The sequence below is a fragment of the Mustela putorius genome, unplaced genomic scaffold, assembly GCF_011764305.1.
Source record: "Mustela putorius furo isolate JIRA1106 unplaced genomic scaffold, ASM1176430v1.1 tig00003834_pilon_pilon_pilon, whole genome shotgun sequence".
Classification (NCBI taxonomy): domain Eukaryota; kingdom Metazoa; phylum Chordata; class Mammalia; order Carnivora; family Mustelidae; genus Mustela; species Mustela putorius.
In genome coordinates this window covers 135025231-135039014 of record NW_025421987.1, presented here as the reverse complement: position 1 = coordinate 135039014, position 13784 = coordinate 135025231, and the positions used below count along the sequence as shown (strand labels likewise).

Genomic DNA, 13784 nt, shown 5'->3' with positions numbered 1-13784 from the left:
TTGAAAATTAGACCTTAAAATTCTTCCATGCTAAATGAGAGAGTATTGCCTATTTCTGTCACCAAATTCAGTCAGTATTAAAAACAGAAGGAAGAAAACATCTACAAGTGTATTATTATAAATACTCCTTTTGGAGGAAGGACCCTGAGGTAGGAGGCCTGTGTTTTTGTTTTGTTTCTTCTTCTTTTCCCTTTTTAAACTATAGGTCAAAAAGAATTAAACAGTTTTAGTGCTTTAAAGAATTTGGGGGTAAATTTAAATGGGCCTAAATCTTTTCCAAGCAAGGAAGGCTACCCAGTTTTCAATATTTAAGTGTCCAAGTGAGGCAGACAGTTTGGTTGTCCTGGGTTATCCATGCTCTTCCCCATATTTTATTATGAAGTTCAAACCTAATATGAGGAAACTAAGTTTTCCTGAACACGTTCATGTCCCTATCTGAAATAGAAAAATACACATCAGGCCTCTAAAATCACGTAAGTAAGGCATTCAGGAAGGCGATTCAGGATATGCCCAAACGACGAAGCATAGGCCTAAATGGGCAAGGCTTTCATCAGCTTCCCTGGCATGATGTGAAGTAGTCCAGTTAGCAGTCAGAAGCTTCATGTGTATGATTATTGTCCGTAAGGAACTTAGGGTTAAGACTCGGGACCAAAAAGGGTAGGAAGTCCTATGGAGAGTGCCTGTGAAGGTAGTGTGGATGCTGCTGATACAGCAGTGTAAGGCTATCAGTAAACATAGAAGAATTACAGAGGTAGTATGCAGATGTGCTCAGTTAGTTTTAATGTCTCTAAACTTCAAGACATTTGGAAATATCTTGGATCAAGGGAACAAATCCTATATATTAAGTAAATACACTCATACTGAAAATAGGTATCAGGAAAGCAGGCAAGTAATTCAGAGGCATTCTTACTTGCTTTTAATTTAATTTAATTTTATTTTATTTTTACTTGCTTTTTATTTTATTTAAAACATTTTTCCTTTTATTTTAGATCAACTATTTATTACATTCTTTGATACAGAAGAACAGATTAAATTTATTTGAGACCAAACAGATACAAGATCCCCCTTTTTTAAGAAAAAAGGCAAGACCTAATGTTCCTCACATAAATGATACCATGCTAAGGAAAACTTTAGGAAATACATTAAATATATCCATGTTCAGTGCAAGTTTTAGGCATATCCAGAGTAAAGGAAAAATTACATTGTGATATACAGTGGTGTATCCTGCTTTATTTTTTTCATTTAGAAGAGACGCATTTTATTTATTTTTATGTTTATTTATTTTATTGAACTATAACATATAGTGCTGTATCAGTTTTAGGCATACAACATGATAGAATAATTTTCTACATTATCCAGTGCTCATCATGATATGTGTACTCTTAATCTCCTTGTCTGTTTCATCCATCCTACCCATACCTCCGTTTTTTCCCCCAACCCCCCACCTTTTCATAATTCCTGGTCACCATATAATTGAGCTTGACTTCAGGTTATATTTATCCTTGAAATGACTTTTTTTTTTTTTTAAAGATTTTATTTATTTGACAGAAATCACAAGTAGGTAGAGAGGCAGAGAGAGAGAGAGGAGGAAGCAGGCTCCCTGCGGAGCAGAGAGCCCAACATGGGGCTCGATCCTAGGACCGTGGGATCATGACCTGAGCTGAAGGCAGAGGCTTTAACCCACTGAGCCACTCAGGCGCCCCTTGAAATGACTTTTAAGTGGAAGAAAAATTGCTTAAAAAATGGTCTGATCGGTGATCAAGCGCAATGGTGTAAATGTATCCTATTAAAAAAGGATAATGGGTCATGGCTTATGACATTGTTCTTGATTAAATGAGGCAGTCTTTGGGGTGCTTTTCCTCATTTTAGCCTTCATGCAGAACCACCGGGGTTTTGTTAAATCACAGGGTGCCAGACCCTACTCCAGGGTTTTCTCATTCATTGGTTCTGGGATGTGGCTGAAAATTTGCATGTTTACCCTAATGCTGTTGCTGCTAGTTTATAGAGTCTATGTTGCAAAATCACTGCCTTAGACACATTTAAGTAAAACTAATTCCTAATAGATACCACTATGTAAGCTAGATTGAAATAATTAAAACTATCTTGACTTAAATTTAAAACCATCTTCCATGGTCTGTTGTTCAAAGAAGGTATGTGCCATAACTGCTACATCAAATTTATTGTTAAATATTGTGTTTTTGCATCTATTGTGAAACTATCTAAGATTCTGATGTTCATGTAGTTATGTCTCCTCTTCTGTGGGACTGAGCTGTCAGGAAGACTTTTTTTTTTTAAATGCTACTAGCCCCTCTCAGGGGATCAGAATCATTCTAAATTCTCTATTATATTAGGATCCCACTATATTTAAACCATTATACAATGACTTTGCTTCTATTTTTTATTTGGGTTATATTTGTTCCCAGTCATGATATAAATGTTGCTTATTAATACAGCCCTGGTTTATGAAGCATTCTTACTGTGTGTGTATCCTTATGGAGAGACACTTTACATGTAGAATTTACCCATTTAAAGTGTACACCATTCAAGTGGTTTTTCGCATAGTTACAGTGTTGTACAATCATCACCGCAACCCTGTCTTAGAATGCTTTCATTACCCTAGAAAGAAACCCTGTCCTAATTAGCAGTCATTCCTCACTCTTCCTCTTCCACACCCAGCCCTGGGTAACCACTAATCTATTTTCTGTCTCTGTGGATTTGTCTATTCTGGACATTTCATATAAATGGAATCATATAATATGTAGTCTTTTGTGATTCACTTCAGTTGGTATAATGTTTCCAAGATTCATCCACGCTGTAACAACCTTCCTTCCTTCCTTCCTTTCTGTCTCTCTATCTCTCTGTCACAACTGGATACTATTTGCAATGTGTGGATTTACCGCATTTTGCTTATATGGCAGTTGATGGACTTTTAGGCTGTTTCCAGTTTTTGGCTGTTATGAAGAATGTTGCTGTGAACATTTGTGTACACATTTTTGTATGGACATACCTTTTCATTTCTCCTAGATAGATACCTAGGAAGACAATCACTGGGTCATAGGGTAACAATATATTTAACATTTTTAGGAATTGTCAAACTGTTTTCCAAAGCAGCTGCAGTATTTTGCATCCTCCCCAACAATGTATGAGGCTTCTAGTTTTTCCACATCCTCACCAACACTTGTTAATATTGTTTCTGCTTTTTTTTTTTTTTAATCATTGCCATCATAGTAAGTCTGACAAGGCATCTCGTTGTGGTTTTTATTTTTTTTTAAGATTTTATTTATTTGACAGAGATCACAAGTAGGCAGAGAGGCAGGCAGAGAGAGAGGGAAACAGGCTGCCCTCTGAGCAGAGAGCCTGATGTGGGACTTGATCCTAGGACCCTGAGATCACAACCCAAGCTGAAGGCAGAGGCCCAACCCACTGAGCCACCCAGGCACCCCTCTCATTGTGGTTCTGATGTGCATTTCTTAATTATTAACAATGTTGTGCCCATCTTTGTGCATTTCTTAATTATTAACAATGTTGTGCCCATCTTCGTGCATGTAGTGGTCATTTGCATATCCTGTTTGGAGAAATTTCTCTTCAGATCCTCACCCATTTTTAAATTGAATTCTTGTTCTTTATATATTTTGGGTACAAGTCCCTAATCAGATATAAGATTTACAAATATTCTCTACCATTGTGTGGGTTGTCTTTTTTTTTTTTTTTTTTGTAATGCTTTCTTGATGGTACTGTTTGTGCCACAAAAGTTTTTAATTTTGATGAAGTCTTCCATTGATAGTAGTTTTGGTACTGTATCTAGGAAACCTACTCCTGTCTTCTGCAGGCTCATGAAGATTTAGCGCTATGTTTTCTTTGAAGAATTTTAGAATTTTAGCTCCTGCATTTAGGTCTCTGATCCATTTTGAGGTTATTTTTGTGTACAGTGTGATGTAGGAGTCAACTTTATTCTTTTGCATGTGGATATCCTGCTGTCCCAACACCATTTATTGAAAAACTATTCCTTTCCCATTGAGTTGTTTGGGTACCCTTGTCAAGAGTCCGTTGATCGCAAATGTAAGGGTTTTGGACTGTCATTTTCTATATCTTTGATCTTGGTTTGTTGAACATTTACATTAGTATTTTTTAAGTTTATTTTTTCAGTGTTCTCAGATTCATTGTTTACTCACCACACACAGTGTTCTGTGCAATACGTGCCCTCCGTAATATCCACCACCAGGCTCACCAGGCTCCAGCCCCCACTCCAAAACCCTCAGTTTGTTTCTCAGAGTCCACAGTCTCTCATGGTTCACCTCCCCCTCTGATTTCACCTAACTCACTTGTCCTATCTCCCCATGTTCTCCGTGTTATTCCTTATGCTCCACAAATAAGCAAAACCATACGATAATTGACTCTCTCTGCTTGACTTACTTCACTCAGCATAATCTCCCCCAGTCGCATCCATGTTGATATAAACATTAGTATTTTTAAAATTTATTTCTAAAAGTAATGAGTTTTTTTAATGTGAAATGCTTTTTCTTTTAAGATTTTATTTATTTGAGTTAGAGTGAGAGAGAGCAAGAGTGAGAGAGAGCACAAGCAGGAGGTAGGGGAAGAAGGAGAGGGAGAAGCAGGCTCTCCACTGAGCAGGGACCCCGATGTGGGATCGCAAGACCCTGGGATCACGACCTGAGCCGAAGGCAGATATTCACCAACTGAGCCACGTGCTCCAAATGTTTTTTCTTTTTAGCCTTAAAAACTGTTAGTAGGTAGTAATAATCTACCAAATTAGATAGTAGTAATCAAACCAAATTAGATAGTTATTAAAAAATAGGCTTGTTAAAAAAATAGACTTGTAAGCTGTTTTAAGCAGAAAAGTTTGAATTAGATAAAAGTTCAGGCGTTTTGTTATTGCTCTTTTTAAATCATTTTTGTATTGCTTGCTTATGTAAGAATGACCAGAATTTGAATAATTGTTAGAAAAAATGCTTATGCTTTTACATTAGCATTATTATACAGAACAAGAAAGTATTGAAAACAGATGTCTGGAAAGTAGCAAAATTCAAACGAGAATAAAGTTTACTTGTGTGAAGAGAGGTTGTATTTTGTTCTATCATTGCATTCTAAATACCAAACAGCTTGTTGTTAAAAACAAGAGTAACATTTCTGAAAACACTGATGCTTTTTCATTTAATGACTCTTCACAAATATATGTGGTCTGCATACCTTTTCTTCTTTCAGAGGCTGCACTGCTGCTTGATTTTGTCTTCTTGGATAGGAGAGAGCATATAAAGTTTTTATCCTGGCATAATTGGCTTATTATCATCCTCTGTTTCATGTGCATGTTACTAAACCAGGTGTTCCCCAAGCCGCTTGCATTTTGCAAAAATGCATCTTCATGTGTTTGTGCCAGTGCTATATTTCTTGTTATACTGCATATAAACGATGAACATATTTTAGATATCAGGCTGATGGCTGTGACTTTCATTTAGGAGTCTTTGTCCGAAGTGGAAGAAAAATACAAGAAAGCCATGGTTTCCAATGCACAGTTAGACAATGAGAAGAACAATTTGATCTACCAGGTAGACACCCTCAAAGATGTTATTGAAGAACAGGAGGAACAGATGGCAGAATTTTATAGAGAAAATGAAGAAAAATCAAAGGTAATTGTGCATGTTGTATCATCCTTTTCTCTGGGCCAGAAAATTAGAACCTGCCATTTTGGGGATGCTGGGCTTGATGGAAGAGTGCATCATACCTAGAACTGAAGCTTCAGTTGAAATGGATTGATCCATGGAAGTTGACAAACATGAGCTTTCAGGTCTTAAAATATTTTCCTTTTTAAATTTTTATAAAGTCTACTTAATTCTCTTAAGGAAAATCTTATGGCCTCCTTCATTTTCTGAAGATAGAATACAACTCAAGTTTTATCTTTATTTGCTATCTCTTAATTGGGATAATTACAGTGAATTATTTATTTCTTCCTGTTTTAACTGGCTGGAATGCCACAAAGCTCTGAAGACTTTCAGTGAGATGGTTCACTTTTTTCTTTTCTATAATTTTTCAAGATAGTCTGTTTTCTAAATGATGGGAGAGAAGTTTTTAACCAGTTATTTAAAAACAGCAGGATGGAGACATAGGTCAGAAGTCAACAGATGTTTTCTTTAGAGGTTTGTAAGTTACATTGTTAAAATGTGCAGATGGAAAATAAAAGGCACTGTGCAAGGTTCAGATTTGCCCTTTGACAACTGCAGAAAACAAATTGGGTTCTCTTATTGGATTTGGACTTTTTAAAGTGTTAATGTCAGTCTGAGCAGAGGACAAAAGGGTAGTACTGCCAAAAAATGAATTGTGACTACGTTGCAAAAATAAAAAGCCCAGAAAACAATTTAGGAAGTACATTGGTGTGTTGTTAGAAACATCAGTAATCTGAAGGGAGAAAAGCTGTTAATACAACCTTAAAGGGACTGGTGTTAATAAATGGGGATTTTTTTCCTTAAGGACTGAAAGTGCTCATTCCAGTCTGTTTTGGTCAGATTTAAAAAGTGGAAGTGTTTGTCAAGGGCTTCAGGGAAGAAAGGATGAATAGACAGAATATAGAGGGTTTTTAGGGCAGTGATCGTATTCTGAATGATACTATATGAGTGAATACATTATTTTTGTCAAAACCCATAGAATATATAATCCCAAGCGTGATCCTTAATGTAAACTGTGGACTTTGGGTAATAATGGTATGTCAGTGTGGGCTCAGCACTCATAACAAGTCAGCCAAGACTTGGCTGCTCAACTGGCTGAGCCACCCCCAGTGCCCCTATAGATACTGCCTCATGCAGTAGAATATTCACTTTCAGAGACCTACAGAGAGGTCAGGCATTCAGGTATTTTTTATTATAGCTCAGAAGGAAAGGGTAGAGAAGGACCATTCAATTATAACAACAATGGTATTAATACAATTTTTCAAAATGTCTTCAGTGCTTCCTGCTGGGATTGTAATACCACATCTTAAATATTGTCTCTATGCCTACTCTGGGGACGAATGAATGCCTGATTAGGGATGTCTCAAGTATAGTATTTTCTTTTTTTTAAAGATTTTATTTATTTATTTGACAGACACACAGCGAGAAAGGGAACACAAGCAGGGGGATTTGGAGAGGGAGAAGCAGGCTTCCTGCTGAGCAGGGCGCCTGATACAGGGCTTGATCCCAGGACTCTGGGATCATGACCTGAGCCAAAGGCAGAGGCTTAACGACTGAGCCACCCAGGTGCCCCAAGTATAGTATTTTCTTAATAGCTATTTATTTTAGTAGCGGATTCTTTTTCTTTTCCTTTTTTAAAAGCTTGTCTGAGATTTTAAAGACATGTTTTATTAGAGTTTTTATTTTATTATTTATTTATTTATTTATTTTAAAGATTTCATTTATTTGACAGAGATCACAAGTAGATAGAGAGGCAGGCAGAGAGAGAGGGGTAAGCAGGCTCCCTGCTAAGCAGAGAGCCCGACTCGGGGCTTAATCCCAGAACCCCCTAGATCATGACCTGAGCTGAAGGTAGAGGGCTTAACCCACTGAGTCACCCAGGTGCCCCTAGACTTTTTAAAAATACGGAAAATAGCAGACTATTCTGAAGCCTCCTAAAGCCATCATCTATTCCCAGTCATCAATCCATGGCCAATTTTGTCCATCTACTTCCTCCACTCCTATTCTTTGAGGTAAGACCTCACTAACTCATATTTTTTAAAGAAGATATTTATTTATTTATTTATTTATTTATTTATTTATTTATTTGAGAGAGTGAGAGAGAGTGAGCACAAACCAGGAAGGAGCAGAGGAGAGGGAGAAGCAGACTCCTGCTGAGCAGTGAGCCCAACGTAGGGCTCGATCCTGGGATGCCAGGATCATGACCTGAGCCGAAGGCAGATGCTTAACTGACTGAGCCACCCAGGCACCCCTCAGTACCTCATATTTAAAAAGAGTTTAGGTAAGACTCTCTAAACGATAGAAAAAAATCTAAAAAATTAAGAATAATTCCTTCATACTACATATCCAACCATTGTTAAAATTTCAGTTGTCTCAAATGTCCTAAGTGGTTTTCTTTTTTACACTTAAAAGCAAAAACAACAACAAAAAACCAAACCAAACCAAACCAAACCAAAAAAACCAGAAAAAACCCTTGAGGATCCAGGTAAGTTTCATAAGTTGAAATTAGTTGTCATGTCTTTTAAGTTTCTTTGTGTTTATAGCTTTCCCTTCATCTCTCTCTCTCTCTCTCTCTCTTTTTTTTTCCCCTCCCTTGCAATTTGTGTGTCAAAGACACTGGATTGCTTGTCTTAACAGTGTTAGAGATTTTGCTGTTTCATCCCTGTGGTGTCTTTATTGTGTTCCCTTTTCCTCTGTCTTTTCTGTAAACAGGTAATGAGGTTTAGAGGCTTAACCAAACAAAGGTGCAGCATTTTTGGCAAGTCTGCTTCACGGGTTATGGGTTATCATCTGGCAGGATGCCTTGATGTGAGGCTCACTCTTTTTACAGTGCTGTTGCTAGATGCTTTGATTTGTTAGTTGATCAGGGGTTGGAAAATGGGATATACTAATTTTATCATTACTGTTTTTTATTTCTTGAGTTATTTTAAAATGGATTGGAGATAAAATTTACGTACCATCTACGTCATCCATTTAAAAGTACAATTTAGGGGCTTTTATATATTCACATTATGTGCAGCCATCCCAGTTAGTTCTAGAGTACTGTGGTCATGTCAGAAAGAGGCCCTGTATCCTTTAGCTGTCATTGCTCTGTCTCCTGCCCCCTCAGCCCTCAGTAACTCGTCTGCTTTCTTTCTCTGTAGTAATTTCCCCATTCTAAACTTACAGTCGGTGGAGTCACAGAATAGGAGGTTGGCTTTTTAGACTGGCTTCTTTTATTTAGTTTAACTATTTTGGATGTTCATCTGTATTGTAGTGTGGGTCGCTACCTCATTACTTTTTATAGCCCAATACTCTCCCATTCAGTGGGTATACCACATTTTGTTTTTCATTTGTGTGCTGATGCACATGCTGTGATGAATAATGCGTCTGAAAACATTGGTGTATATATCTTTGTGTGGACGTATGTTGTCCTTTCTGTTAAGTGTGTACCTGGGAAGGGAGTTAGTTGCTGGATCATATGGCAGCACTATATTGAACCATTAGAGGAATGCCAGGCCATTTTCCACAGTGGCTGCACCATTTCACGTTCCCACCAGCAGTGTATGTGAGTTCTGATTTCACCACACCCTCACCAACACTATTGTCTGGCTTTTTTTCTTTTTACAGCCTTCCTAGCAGCTGTGGTTTTGGTTTGCATTTTCCTGAATACTAATAATTATGGGTATATCTTCATATGCTTCATGTATCTCCCTTAGAGAAATGGCTATTCAAATTTTTTGCCTATTTTATTTTTTATTACTATTTTTAAAAGATTTTATTTTATTTTATTATTTTTTTGAGAGAAAGAGAGTGAGAGAGAGAGCGCTAGCAGGAGGAGGAACAGAGGGAAAGGGAGAAGCAGACTCCCTACTGAGCAGGGAGCCTGATATGGGACTCCATCCCAGGACCTGAGATCATGCTCTGAGCTGAAGGCAGACACTTAACTGACTGAACCATCCAGGTGGCTCTCTTTTTTGCCTATTTTAAAATTAGATTTTTAAAATTATTATTGGTTGCAAGAGTTTATATATTCCAGCCACAGGTTCCTTATCAGATACAACTTAAAAAATTTTTTTAAAATATCATTATGAAGTCAACAATACCAGCATTTGATGATTTGAATTCATGTTAGCTTTTATTTTTTAAAATTTTTATTTTATTTTATTTTTTAAAAGATTTTATTTATCTGACAGAGAGAAATATAGTGAGAGAGGGAACATAAGCAGGGAGAGTGGGAGAGGGAGAAGCAGGCTACCTGCTGAGCAAGGAGCCCCATGTGGAGCTCTATCCCAGGACCCTGAGATCGTGACCTGAGCTGAAGGCAGATGCTTAATGACTGAGCCACCCAGGCACCCCTAGCTTTTAGTCTTTTGATTTTCAGATTGTTCAACCTTTAAGTAATATGAATGTGTTCAGGTTGATTTCCAAGTAATTTTGACATGTTTGTTTGTTTGTTTTTGGATAAATTCTGTCTAGCACAAGAAAGTGTTCCAGGCTCATCTGGTACATTTCCTGCTCCAAACCTGGAGCTGTTTGTCCAAGGAGCCTTGGTTCTTTTAGTGGGGTGGTATGGGTGCTGGAGAGCTCTTGCCACCGAGATCATCACTGTTTATAAAGGCCTTCTTAGTGGGTGTATCAGGGAAATATTTATGTGGGGTACTTTTTTGTTTTTAAAGTCAAAATGTATTATGAGTTTATTCTGGTAGTTCTAGTTCATGTTCAGGACTCTGGCATTTTTCCTTATGCTGTTTTACATATGTATATCTCCATTTTCCCACTGCTAGTTCTCAAAGTCACTGGGGATGATAGTAATTATGTTATATTCTGTTCTCTTTGCTCTATCCCACAGTGCTCAGAATAGCAATACCAATGTCGCCACAAATGATATAATTACTGAAAATAGTTAAAAGTTTTTTGTTTTGTTCTGGTTGGTTGTTATTTTGCTGCTATACTATGTATAGTCCAACCATTGTTTTTAAAAGTTACTCAGAATAGTTTCTGTGTACTTGTGCTGCTAACTGGATATATAATTAGACTCAGTGCATTTTATTTTCGATACTTAGGAATTGCTTTAAATTTTTTTTGTTTATTTATTTTAAAAAAGATCTTATTTATTTATTTGACAAAGAATGAGAGACAAAAGCAGGTAGAGCAGCAGAGGGAGAGGGAGAAGCAGGATCCCCACTAAGCAGGGGGCCCAATGCACGGCTTGAACCCAGGGCTCTGGGATCATGACCTGAGCCGAAGGCAGTTGCTTAACCAATTGAGCCACGCAGGCGCCCCACTTTAAAAATGTTTATCTTTAGATTATTTTTTGCTTTTAATTATGGTAAAAAAGTATAACAGTTTACCATCTTACCCGTTTTAAGGTGTTATAGCTCACACAGTTCAATGATATCAAGTATATTCACATTGTTGTGCAATGGGAACTTTCTCATCTTGCAGAACTCTGTACTCATTAAATAACAATTCCTGCCCTCCCACCCAACTCTTGGCAAACATCATTCTACTTTCTCTCTCTCTGAGTTTGACTATTCTAGGGATCTCAGAGAAGTGAAATTATATAGTTTTTGACTTTTTGTGACTGTCTTATTGCACTTCATATAATGCTTTCAAGGTTTATCCATATTGTGTTGTAGTGTGCATCAGAATTTCCTTCCTGAATAATATTCCAGTGTTTCCTTCCGATATTTTCCTGAATACATTGTCAAGTTTTTGGACTTCGACTTGTGTTTAAGTGAGACCTACAGTTTTAATTTATTGTTCTTTTAATATGATCATTTTTTTTTTTAAGATTTTATTTATTTATCTGACAGAGAGATCACAGGTAGGCAGAGAGGTAGGGAAAGAGAGAGGAGAGGAAGCAGACTCCCTGCTGAGCAGAGAGCTGATGCGGGGCTCAATCCCAGGACCCTGAGATCATGACCTGAGCCGAGGCTTAACCCTGAGCCCACCCAGGTGCCCCTATGATCATCTTTTTATATTTAGAGTGATTTCTGTTTCTTTTTCTGTGAACTGTTCATTTCTTTAGACTATTTTTCTATATAGTTTTCTATATAGTTTTATTTTTTTCTTTTTGATTTTAGAGACAGTAACCTTTTTTTTTCTGATACAACTTGCAGTTTATTTTCTTGTAGCTTATCATTTGTGTTTTTACTTTGCTTAGAGTGCCTTTTGCCATTCAAAAGTTTCTATATAGTCTAACTTATTACCCATTTCCCTTCCTTGCTGGTGGATTTTTAGGTCATTTTTTTAGTAACAATTTTTCCTACTCTTTGGTTATCATTTTTTCTCTAGTAACTGTACCCTTCTTTCCATTTCTCTTTTTTTCTCCCTTCTTTCCATACACTGCCAATCCATTTGAAATTCGTCCTGGTGTATACTGTGAGGTGTGCTTCCAATTTCCTTTTTCCATTTGGATATCCAGTTATTCCAGTCTCACTAACATAAATCTCTTATTTTTTCTGATTGATTGGAGATGATCATTTTGCTTTGTTTTTGCTTAAAATATTTGCATGTGTAACTGGTGTGTAACTGGGTGTATTTCTGGATTTTCTCATCTGCTCCTTTCATCTGTATTTATTTATTTATTTATTTAAAATAAAGTCTTTTTTTTTTTTTAAGATTTTTATTTATTTGTTAGAGAGAGAGAGAGGAGGGAGAGATACAGAGCGCAAGCACAGGCAGACAGAGTGGCAGGCTAGAGGCAGAGGGAGAAGCAGGCTCCCTGCCGAGCAAGGAGCCCGATGTGGGACTCGATCCCAGGACGCTGGGATCATGACCTGAGCCGAAGGCAGCCGCTTAACCAACTGAGCCACCCAGGCGTCCCTCATCTGTATTTATAAGCCCTTACAAACATTGTTTTAATTATATAGGCCTTATGTTTAGTAAGGCTAGCTTTCTTCTCTACCAGTATTTTTTTTTCTGGCTGTTTTTTCTTCCAAATAAACTTTATAATCAATTTTTCAAGTTCTAATGAGAAAAAAAGGCTTAGTGGTATTTTATTTGGACAGCATTAAATGTATAGATTAATTTGGGGGAGAACTGACATTTTTATGATACTAAGTCTTCTTATCCAAGATAATATGCCTTTCTATTTAGTCCTACTTCCCTGTCCCTCAGGAATATTTTATATGATTTTCCTCATATTGATTTTGGGTATTTCTTATAAGTTTATACATGTATTTTTAAATTTTTATTTTTTGATATTGTGTTTATTGTATTTTCTCTATATTTTATTTATATTTATGAAGATTATTGGATTTTATATATTAATTTTATAACATGTTACTTTATTAAGTCTTCTCATTGTTCTCAATAATTCTGCCATTAATTAGTCTGGGTTTTCTAGATATATACTCCTAGGAGATGAAAAATATTAATTTTCTGAACCTTTCCATAGAAACAGAATTTTTCTAAGTTACTATGCATGGGAAGTCCAAGTGTGTTTCTGGAGGTCAGTCTTAGCCTCTCGGTATTAGTGCATTGTAGACGTGCCAGTTTGTTGTGTGCTTTTAGCTGTATAAGCTGTATCATTTGTTTATTAACAGGAGTTAGAAAGGCAGAAACATATGTGTAGTGTGCTGCAGCATAAGATGGATGAACTTAAAGAAGGCCTTCGACAGAGAGATGAGCTCATTGAGGTATGTGCGTGAACTGTGGAAATACTTAATTTTGAACAAAATGCATTGAATGGGACTGTGGGGTGTGTGTTGGGAGGGAAGGGAGTTACAATGCCACAGTTTCCTTGTCTCTTCATCTTAGCTGTACCATAAAATTTCACACACATGAAACATAAAGTCAGGCTTAAAAAATTAATTCTACCAACTTTATAAACATTTCCCCTTGTATTAGCAAAAGCTTTTGTAATTATCTTTTATTCCTAAGCACATTCTTTGCTAAAGATATTTTAGGAAATGGGAAAAAGGAAAAAATTATGAGTACCATTATTCTTTGGAATATAGTGAATGCTGTCTGCTGGGGCAGGATTCTTAGGGAATAAGACATTTGATTTTCTCTGAGGTAGATCTGTTTCTGAGGTGGCTAAAGGAAAAGCACTAGTCAAGACAGACAGCTTCTATGAAAAACCCGAGGTGGGCAGGTTGTGCTGGTGGAGGAACCCTG

The 13784-nt window shown here is 36.9% G+C and overlaps 1 protein-coding gene across 28 annotated transcripts in view; it reads left to right on the top strand.

Annotated features, from left to right (window-relative positions):
• Positions 1-13784, top strand: part of LRRFIP2 (LRR binding FLII interacting protein 2) — a 106744-nt gene that overhangs the window by 74106 nt on the left and 18854 nt on the right. For all 28 annotated transcript variants that reach the window (XM_004759386.3, XM_045089106.1, XM_045089104.1 and 25 more), the window contains 2 exons: positions 5475-5645; positions 13211-13303. In XM_004759386.3, the coding sequence (XP_004759443.1) occupies positions 5475-5645; positions 13211-13303 (264 nt within the window). The remainder of the gene's footprint in view (positions 1-5474; positions 5646-13210; positions 13304-13784) is intronic.